The sequence below is a fragment of the Glandiceps talaboti genome, chromosome 23 (genome assembly GCF_964340395.1).
Source record: "Glandiceps talaboti chromosome 23, keGlaTala1.1, whole genome shotgun sequence".
NCBI classification, from domain to species: domain Eukaryota; kingdom Metazoa; phylum Hemichordata; class Enteropneusta; family Spengelidae; genus Glandiceps; species Glandiceps talaboti.
The window spans coordinates 9,338,611-9,350,452 of record NC_135571.1 but is presented as its reverse complement, the minus strand read 5'-3'; the positions used below and the strand labels follow the sequence as shown (position 1 = coordinate 9,350,452).

Genomic DNA, 11,842 nt, shown 5'->3' with positions numbered 1-11,842 from the left:
TTTCGTGATTGGCGGTGTGCCAATGTATATAGAGGTACGCAATAATGTTTTCTGTATTGTTCAGCAGAGCAAATACCACTAATAGTATACATGTACTGATAAAAGTAATCGTGATATAATTAGATGTTACTCCCCAATATTTTTCTACGTTCAACCAAGGAAAATACGAGTGACCTAAGGGGCCTTTGTCACTATGAGTCACTAGTAATGGCAATTTTGAACGCTTTGACTCACACTTTCAAACAAAGCAGAACCAGTTACGTAGACACGCGTTGTCTAGACATAGATGTTCATTGTAAAATGACCAGAGTATATATTCCATATTTTTTGTTCAATTTGGCTAGTGCATGGTATAAGAAGATATTATTCCCTTATATTTTTCTTTGTTCTGCCAAGGAAAATATGAGTGACCTAAGGAGCCTTGTCACTACAAGTTACTAGATGAGCAGTGACAAAACCCTTAAGGTTATGAGTATTTTCTAGCTAAAGAAAAATATTGGAGAGTAATACCAGTATACTTCTTCAAGCATGATTTATAAAAAAATCCAAAAAAAAAATGTCAATTTGGAGTGTTTGATGTAGTGACGCAGACATGGGTTGTTATGACATATAATGACCGGGGAATAAATCCATACTTTCTGTTCAAAGACAATAACTAGTCTTGTCCATGGAGTTTCACTAGCAGTTGGCAGAGTCCTTCCACAAAGTTAAACACCTTTTGAAGCACAGGAAAGGGGGGGGGGGGGTGTTAAGACAAAGAGCACTTGAGGATGAGATGGAGGGGTCACTTGTACAAATTGTCTTGCACATATAGAAGACCTTAATGGTGACGCAGTCTAGATACAGTCCATGTAAATCTTGCATTTCTACAGATTTGACATACATTTTATTTAAATTCATTAAAGTTTCTTACTCAGGATAATAAGTAAGGATTCCTTACCTAAATGTATCATAACCATAGTCTCCTCTGCCAAATATTTCTGTAAAAAAATCAAACAAATTTTGGGTTTAAATGTTTTTGAAACAATCACAAACAGATGAATAATTTAAAATGATTTATTTAGTCATAAATTTCAAAGAATATTTATAACAAATTATAGCAAAAGATGAATTAATACAGGTTAAACAGTTTTGATTAATAAATCTCTCAATATATACAACAGATCAGAAATCACAAAAACATTAACCCCTCAACGGGGATGTAGCTATTTTAAAAGGAGCCAGTCAAACGTGAATAGTAGGCAATAATATCTATGAATGAGACCCATTAATCTACCCAACAATGGAAATATACTGGCTGAAAAAAAGAAATTTTAAACAAATTCCTGAAAAAATAGCCAGCAAAACATTGCAGAATAGCTGGTTGTATTTTGCTGGCTACCAGCTCTTGATAAATATATACCCTGTTCAAAATGATTACTTAATAAATATAATTTATAAATCAGTTTTAGTTACCCGTATAAATATAAGCTATAACAATAGGTACCTGGGGAGTCAGGAATAGCTTACAGCTAGTCTAGGCCTGTCCCCTCACATATTTATATATAGAAATTCACAGCAATATACGTTCTGTGGACCTCAGTAGTACGGTTTACGAGCCCTCCTAAAGTTTGGCCCTTTCTGTCATACCTCGGTCCGTAAAACTTATATCTGGGCCGTAAAGATTACTACTTCCCCAGACATAAAAAAAGTCAACAAATAACAGTTTTAAACAAATTCTGCTGTACATACATTTAACTGTGGAAAAAGTGAGGTGAAAATAATGGTCACAGCAACTATTAGACTGTAAGATATGTTGTGACGTTTCACCCTCACTGGCCTCCTCTCACACTAGGTAGGTGGTAGGGGTTGGCCGATGTGTGAGGGCACCCCGTCACGGCGTACATTACAGACTAAGCAACTATGTGACTTTACAGCCTACTGTATTCAATAATAGTTTAGAATTCAGTATAACATTTATTACTCAGGGCAGACTGTTTAGATTTGACATTCAAAAGAAAACTAAATCAATGCAGAAAAGATTACAATATGGTTATGCAAAGTATGAACAACTTATAACACTGTGGTCGAGGTTTGAAAACATTCTCGGTTTGATTAAAAGTTACCATGCTGTAAGTAAGAAGAGTGTCAAACAGTGTCTACTGAACAATGCATGTTTTCCCCGGGTACTCTGGTTTCCTCCTGCATTAACACGAACAGTAACATTGAACCCTAGTCCTCTTATTGGGCAATGCAAACAAAAAAAAATATTTCAATACAAAAATTAAAAAAAGGAAAGATGGTTTTATTACCTAAAATGAAATTTGATTAATTAACTGATAATTCTCAATGTTTTTTGTATATTTCAAGTAAATTCTGTCAAAATTTGTGATGTTGATAAAGATACAAATGTAATATCACAGCACCCCATAACATGTGAGTGCAAGTGTGCTGTACTTGGGGTACATGTATTTGTACGAATGTTTGCAGTGTTCTCTGTGTCCGTATAACTTTCACGAATGTCGGGAGTAAACGTGTAGCAGAAAACACTGCAAGCACGAGTGCAAATACCACACTTGGGGTACATGTATTTGTACGAATGTTTGCAGTGTTCTCTGTGTCCGTAAAACTTTCACGAACGTAGGGAGTAAACGCGTAGCAGAAAACACTGCAAGCATGAGTGCAAATACCACACTTGGGGTACATGTATTTGTACGAATGTTTGCAGTGTTCTCTGTGTCCGTAAAACTTTCACGAACGTAGGGAGTAAATGCGTAGCAGAAAACACTGCAAGCATGAGTGCAAATACCACACTGGCACTCACGTAGTATGGGTTCTGCTTATCTAAAATGGCCAATTTCCCTAAATATCATACAGCGCAATCACGTGTGTAGCAAACGATAACATCCTCATTTGCATATCATTTGCATGTAACTACGCAAGAATGTCTTTGGTATTGCACTACAGTACAAATACCCCTAGTATACACACGTGTACATCAGTGCAAGTAATTTCTGGTACATACATGTGCGTAATAATACATAGTATTTCACAAGCTTGCCTATTTAAAAGGCTAATATTTGAGTTTGATTAAAGTGGCCATATGGATGAGGATTGGGTATTTTAATATTTTGGATCTTTATTTTATAAAACAATTTTATCATGGTGTTCTACTTGAAAAATCAATGTGAATCAACATATGCCAAGTCCATCTTTGCAGCTCAATAAATTGCAAAGGACTGATAAATGTAAGAAGTTTTGTTCTGGTATGTACAATAACAAACATTTCACACGTTTTTTTATACATTTGTTTTATTAGCTTTTTGCAATGTATTGAGATACTAGCACTGACTTGGTCTATCTTGTTTCACATTGATTTTTCAAGTAGGATGCCATCATAATTTTTTTTTATAAATTAAAAATACAAAATAAATACCCAATCCTCATCCATATGGCCACTTTAAAATTAGAATTTGAAAAACAGCTGCCTGGCATGCATGGCAGACCTATAGGCTATATGCAAAGAGTTGATGCTGATTAAGAGAGAGAGATCCTATCTGATCCATGTGGCTCCATTTCTAAGATATTAAGCCAATTATTCCAAATACATATCATATAATAACAGTGATTGGCAGCCCTACACCTTCCTTTCAGGTCAAAGGTCAATCTAATATAGGAACGTGTTAGACTAGTGTATGGCTGATACATTAGTGTGCAGGAAACCATAGATGTACTTTAACAGGTAGTTACCTAAAATATGTCATAATTTATTTGTATAACTTACGTTTAGGTCAAAGGTCAATTCTAACATTACAACATGTTATCTGTGTACGTTACTACTGATAAGGATAAAAAAAAACTTTATATCAGTCAAGTTCCCTCAAATATGCATATTATACATCAAATTGTGTTTCCCTATTAATTATAACTTAGGTCAAAGGTCACTTCTAATATCACAACATGTTATATGTGTACGTTATTACTGATTACAATGAAAGACATCTTTACATGTGTCAAGTTCCCTCAAATACATCACATCAATTTTTCTGATAACTTGCTGTTAGGTCAAAGGTCAATTCTAATACAAATGTATTGCAACATGTTAGTGTGTGACTGATGTTGGTGTGAAAAACCCTCAGATATCTCCAGTTGTCTCAATATGCAATAACATCTTTTCCTAACACAACTTGCTTTAAGGTCAAACGTAGAATGGGGAAAATAAATATATCCATTCAATTGCCACAAATACAAAATATAATTTTTTCCTCCAATTTCCTTTAAGGTAAAAAGGTCTAACATCGCCACATTCTAGTATTCTCTTTGCGTTACTGATTACGATAAAAGAAACCTTCCATGTGTCAAGTTGCCTCAATATACGTCATATCGTTTTTATATACTTGGTGATATTAAAACTGACAGCAAGCTGTTATATGTCAAGCTAATGCACAGAGTAAAAGTGAAGTTTAGTGGTAATAGATAAGATAAGTAATCATGGACCAGAAACTGTCTTATTTTATATACTATAGATTTGCACATGGGGAATATGCCTAAATTTTGCTTTATGAATAATGCACTGAGTTTTTACATTGGAAAATATGTACATGTACAGACATACATACATTGCAAATTGTAACTATTTTAATTAAGACATTAAGAAACCATAATTATATCATGAATGGCAGAATTGCCAGGGGTGTACTACATAAGGGAACACTTGAAGAAGTTACAACATAAATTATGGACAAAGAAAATCAACTTTACAGATGCATGTTGAAGAAAGCTATATCATATAATGTATTCACCAAAGGAAGTCAGATTTAAACCAGGATGGAGGCATGGAGATCCCAGCTGTTTCTGTCAAGCTCATTTCATGTGTCTCTTCCATTGTAGTACATCCCTGATGATGCTGGCGAAATGTTTGCAAAAGTTTGGGAATCCGATTCACTTCCAAGAAATTTTGATATAAACAGCTCTCTCTCCCTCCCTCCCCCCCCCCCTCTCTCTCTCTCTCTCTCTCTCTCTCTCTCTCTCTCTCTCTCTCTCTCTCTCTCTCTCTCTCTCTCTCTCTCTCTCTCTCTCTCTCTCTCTCTCTCTCTCTCTCTCTCTCTCTCTCTCTCTCTCTCTCTCTCTCTCTCTCTCCATGTCTCTGACTGTCTCTGTCTGTCTGTCTATCTCTGTCTGTCTGTCTGTCTGTCTGTCTCTCTGTCTGTCTCTCTGTGTGTCTGTCTGTCTGTCTGTCTGTCTGTCTGTCGCTCTGATAATTGTGGTTTTGTTTTCAAGTAAGGCAGGCAACAGAAAGGCATAGTTTGACAGATTATGGTAACACTAACAGAGAAGGGTATCTGGGCAACAGTGCCTTTCATCCAGCATTTTGTAACTATAGTAACAAACAGGGGAATTCTGGTATAATTCAGTGTCTTACATCCAGCATTGTTGCTGAAGTTTTGTAACCATGTCAACAAACTGGAAATGCAGTATAATTCAGTGTCTTACATTTTTGCTGAGGTTTTGTTCCCATGGTTACAGCGAGGAGAAATTTGGTAAAATTTAGTTTTTTAAATCAAGCATTTTGGCTGATGTTATGACCTCTGTTACAAACATAGAGGGGGGAATGTGGTTCAAATGTATGTGTTATTTCGTAAATTCACTGTTTTTGTTCACATTTAGTTTAAAACTTACAGGTAATAAGAGGTAAATGGAAATAAAATGAGCATAGTTTCACACACAACATAGTATAGCTGTGACGACATACACACTATTCCTGTGGCATTTAGATTGGAATTACCTACTTACAGCATTAACAAAACCACTACATTTGAGTAATGTGCACCAAATGTTAACGCCATCAATCACAATCTGTGATGCAAGCTGTTCACTGCAATGCCTTTCACAATTTCTATACAATCACAACACTTTTATAAGTTCACTTTATTACTATTAGTACAGTCTGTATATCATTATTATTGTAACTGTTATTTTTTGATCATTTCTTCAGGTTTACTAATAACATTTGCATGAACATATTGTATAAGCAGTCATTGAATTTTAACACGTTCACACATAAAATTCTGAAGCTTTTGTACTGGACAGGATGCCATTCGCCATTTCATTATCCAATTTCTATGCTTCTTACAGTGTTTTCTGTCAGGAGTACTAAGTAGATAAATTTATCAGAGCTCCCCTTGTTGCTTTTCTTTCTTTTTATTTGTGAAATTTGCCTTTTTTATCTTTATTAAGTATTTCTGAAGCCGTTAGTGTAAAATTGATCAGATTTCCAGCTACATGGGTTCGAATCTTACAATCCCATAAAAGAAATGTCTGGTAGCACTCTTTAAGATTAACTGCATATAAGGTACACACTTAAGCTAAAGCAAATAGTCTCTATCTTCACACATCTGGGACTGAGGATTCAGAGGCTGTATGTCACTGAATTGAAGCTAAGTGTAGGTTTATCAATAATCCCAAGAGTGTTTTTAATACCAGATCAGATGATTCTACTGACATAAGATTAACACCCCTGCACCTATCTAATCAAAAGTTGTAGATCTATCACCCCCCCCCCCCCTCCAACAGACACATACATACTCATAGGTCCACTACTATCTTTGAATGTGATCTGCAAATCTGCACAACATACTCCCCACACCCTCACATACCCACAGGTCCACTTCTATCTTTGAATTGATGTGCAAGACATAACCCCCCCCCCACACACACACACACAAACATACATGTACATACATGTACATACACTGTCATAGGTCCTGTGAGTTTGATGTACAAGATATATGTCCCATCCCACCCCACCCAACCCCCACACACATATACACACACACTCACAGTTCTACTTCTATCTTTTACTTTGATCTGCAAGACACCCCCCCCCCCTTCACACACACACACACACACACACACACACGCACACACACACACACTCATAGGTCCATGAAGTCTTCTATCTGTGTTTTTGATCTGCAAGGCATCCCCCTCCCACACACACACATCCATCCACACTCATAGTTCCATTTCTATCTTTGAGTTTGATCTGCATACCTCCCCCTGCCCCCCCCCCCCACACACACACACAGAAACACACACTTATAGTTTGATCAACTAAAATTTAATCTTTTCTGTATCAGTTAACTAGTACTAGTAGTGAGTGGTAGCCCATTAAGTCCCTAATTCATAATAGCTACAAACAAGATTAACTTATTAAAATTAATGATCTTCAACTTCCTGTTTTAGCGACTCAAAACCACCTGTTTTCTCATACCATGTAGGGTATGTGGTTTTCTCATCCCTGTCCTGTATTTAACTGTCTTCTCATTTCATGTAGAGTTTATGGTTTTCGCACCCTTCCTGTCACTATGAATATGATGTAAATGAACTCACAACTACTTCACACATTACGACGATGTGCATGATTAAGTGACAGTGAAGGGAAAACCGACTTGTTTATTGCCTTCCTTCTCACCCTGCATTGTCTAGTCTTTATGTAAATTGACCGAATTCCTACATCTACCGGGGGTAGTTGAGTGCAACGATCGTCTTTCTACCTTATGGTCTCTTTCCACCTAGTACAATAGAATAATCAATACACACTGTATGCACAACATATCATTTAAAAAGTGTTTCAGATATGTCTATATCACTTTTTTTTATCAGGTATTTGTAGGATCCCTAGAAATGAAGGAGGAAGATATATTCAACCTAAGAATGTGAGACTGAAAGTTCAATAAATAAATTTAAATTATTTTTATCATTCTTAACATCAAACTGTCTATTATTCTATCCCTTAGTGTGTTTGTTTCAGACTTTTTTTGTGTACATGTATATGTGTGATTGTGTACATGTATATGTGTGATTCTTGAGACCAGTGTGTCCTTTAACTTTAAGCCAATTTGACAGAGCGCACACAATTTCTAGAGATAATTTCTAATTGATAAGACCTCTGTATATAAACAATTACACTCTGGATAGTCTAATTCAAACAATCAACACCAAGTGTGGTATCTGATAACAGGAGGTTGTACAATAGATGTCTTGTGTTCAATCTCGGTCTAAGGTTCAATCCACTGTATTGCAACATTATCTATAAAAATAGTGTGCTTAGTAACAGTCAGTCTAAATATTGGTGTCTTGTATTTTACAACCTCGTGTTATCAGATACCGCACTTCATAGTTGTGTCTATTCCTTTCACGCTGGTCATGTGAATATCACTGTAAACTGAAACATCAATTTTACTACTTTCCAGGTTCTATATTATCTATTACTTTTTGCACCCATCTGGTTTTATTATTATCTTTAGACCATATTGGTTGACATTAATATTATTGGATTTTTATTTTTTAATAAGATACGTCTGGATATAGTCATTTTTTATCTCCTCAAAATAATTCTAATAATAATTCTAATGTCATCATTTATAACTGGCATTTACAAAACTAGATTATAATAGTAACTATAATCAGAATAAGGGAATGAAAGCATTATTCTAAACAGTTATATGTAATTAGGCAGAAACAAAATAACTGTGTTTTCCGATAACAATCCTCAGAAAATACGGTAGGTAGGTCAGGAATTTACCTTATTTTCTTTTATCTTTTTAATTGTTTATATTTTTGGAAAAATATTGCTTTGACCCAAAAACAAACGAAATATCATTCAGAATACTTCTTATGTGATACTTTGATGAAATATATACAGACATCACTGGGGAAAGAAAACAGAGAATTTATCTTTTTGTTTCAAATGGTTTAAAAAAATATTTACGGTCGAAGGCTTTGGGTTATCAAAACACAATTTTTTTTTATTTGGCCTCATTACAATATTAAACATTTTCAAAAATTGCCTTTATGCGGTATAATTACCAAATATCTGACACAATACCATATTTTATTATCTAATTATTTTATTAAAACATATTTTTTGAATTAAAACTAATTTTACTTGGATTAAATGCTGTCAAAGTATTCTATTCTAAAATTACAAATAACACAATTGGTAATGTTTACTTTACACAGACTGAGTGCATTGTTTGTTTTTAACATTTGCAAACCAACAGTACAGTACAGATGACAGCAGCTGTGACAAATAATATAAGCTATATATGAGTTATGAAATATCATAATTTTGTACATATGTACACACACACACACACACACACACACACACACACACACACACACACACACACACATAAAGAATAAAAGAAGGCAAGTTCATTATGGGTTTACACTACATGGGTGAGTGGATGGACTGGCTGACTGTGTACAGTGTGAGGGTGTGTGTACAGTCAGGTGGGTCATTAATGGCTAGGTGTACTGTACTGTACACACAGTCAGTGAGTCCACCCACTCATCCATATACCTGATGATCCTTTTAGTGAAATGGGCCGTAGTGTAAACCCATAATGAAATAACGAACTTGTCTTCTTTATGTATGTATGTATGTATCGCTCTCAAAGCGAAAAAAGAATGACTCTCTCTCTCTCTCTCTCTCTCTCTCTCTCTCTCTCTCTCTCTCTCTCTCTCTCTCTCTCTCTCTCTCTCTCTCTCTCTCTCTCTCTCTCTCTCTCTCTCTCTCTCTCTCTCTCTCTCTCTCTCTCTCTCTCTCTCTCTCTCTCTCTCTCTCTCTCTCTCTCTCTCTCTCTCTCTCTCTCTCTCTCTCTCTCTCTCTCTCATATATCACATGATGCATAAATTATATGGAATGTCTATGTATACAAATGTATTTATAACATGTTAATTTGTGTCAAGTATGTATGCTTGTACGCTTGTCTGTCTGTCTGTATGTATGTATGTATGTATGTATGTGTGTGTGTGTGTGTGTGTGTGTGTGTATGTATGTATGTATGTATGTATGTATGTATGTATGTATGTATGTATGTATGTATGTATGTATGTATGTATATGCATACTACTGAATACAAACTGCTAGTTTCACTCTCGGTAAGTGACATCACAGGGCAATGCTACTGTGTTATTTTCATAGACTGTCGACAGCATTATGGTAAAGTTAATAGAAAATTGGGTTACCATTCACTGTACCATCCTATACATACATTCTGAAATAATTGTTTGCAGTGTCTATTTGTGTGCAACATCTGTCAGGATGGAGTGAAACTTCTGATTGAGATTTATCTTTAGTCACACTGTAAAAATTACTACCTGCAGTTATACTAAAGCCTCAGTGTACTTTTGCCATTTTACTTTTATTGGAAATGACTCAGTCCCTCTAATTAAACCTTCAAACCTCTCAGCAATGTTAGCTAGGTATTGCTAGTACTATCATAGATATGACGTATTATCGATATCATACATATGTACCAGAGATTACTTGCATCATTCTGTATCTGTACCTATATCTGTATCTGTATCTGTATCCGTATCCGTATCCGTATCTGTATCTGTATCCGTATCCATATCTGTATCTGTATCTGTATCTGTATCTGTATCTGTATCTGTATCTGTCTGTATCTATATCTGTATCTGTATCTGTATCTATATCTCTATATGTATCTGTATCTGTATCTGTATCTGTATGTATCTGTATCTGTATCTGTATCTGTCTATATCTGTATCTGTATCTGTATCTGTATATGTATCTGTATCTGTATCTGTATCTGTATCTGTATATGTATATGTATCTGTATCTGTATGTATCTGTATCTGTATCTGTCTATATCTGTATCTGTATCTGTATCTGTATCTGTATATGTATCTGTATCTGTATATGTATCTGTATCTGTACCTGTATCTGTATCTGTATATGTATCTGTATCTGTATTGTATCTGTATTGTATCTGTATCTGTATCTGTATATGTATCTGTATTGTATCTGTATTGTATCTGTATCTGTATCTGTATCTGTATCTGTATCTGTACCTGTATCTGTATCTGTATCTGTATCTGTATTGTATCTGTATCTGTATATGTATCTGTATCTGTATCTGTGTCTGTATCTGTCTTTAATAATCTCGGTTTTATGTAAGTATTCTTAGCTTTAAGTGAAAAAGCTGAAAATCAATTTATGATATTCAATGTCAAAAGCTCACAAGTAATAATATTCAATGTCAAAGGTCAATTAACTAGCCTTGACTACAAGAAATATCACTGTAACTACTAATACAGAGTTCTAGTTGACAGTCGGGTGTTACCATAAATCCTACTTTACAACCTGGAAGGTTTTTATTTATATAATTCATCAAATTGTATGTCTCAATTTGACAAGATTGGATTCCTATTCATGCTAAAACAGCTGATTGAAATACAAGAAAGTTTGACAATTCAATGCAACATTTTCTGTCAGTCACAGAGAGACTGACCTTGAGTATTCTGGATGCTAAGTCACTGTATTACATGTAAATGGGTAAAATCCATGAAATTAGTTTGTTTGGTAAGAAGGATGGAAGATTTCAGTGCATATCCAAATACATCATTTTGAAAGTGAAAAATCTTCAAAATTCCAAGTATTTAACATTCTTGCAAGCTAGAGTTATTATTTCTACCACTACATTTTGTGGGAGGCTCGTTAAGAATGTTGCCGTAAAACAGGCCGTGGTTTGTAACGATGAGTATTTGGTATCTAAAAAGATTGTTTCTATTTCTGTAGAGTGCCATGACAGTGTAAGTGGCTCAGTAAAATATATGAGGGATCCAAAACTGAAAATGAAATGTATATCTATAATTATATATATATTTCATTTTATATATACATGTGTATATATATATATATATATATATATATATATATATATATATATATATATATATATATATATATATATATATATATATATATATATATATATATATATATATATAAATATATATATATATATATATATATATATATATATAT

General features: G+C 34.5%; 1 protein-coding gene across 1 annotated transcript in view; it reads right to left on the bottom strand.

Moving 5' to 3' along the window:
• LOC144452856 (sialidase-2-like) overlaps positions 1–11,842 on the bottom strand; it is a 49,710-nt gene that overhangs the window by 28,981 nt on the left and 8,887 nt on the right. Inside the window, exon 2 of the mRNA XM_078144040.1 lies at positions 941–980. Coding sequence (XP_078000166.1) covers positions 941–980 — 40 coding nt within the window. The remainder of the gene's footprint in view (positions 1–940; positions 981–11,842) is intronic.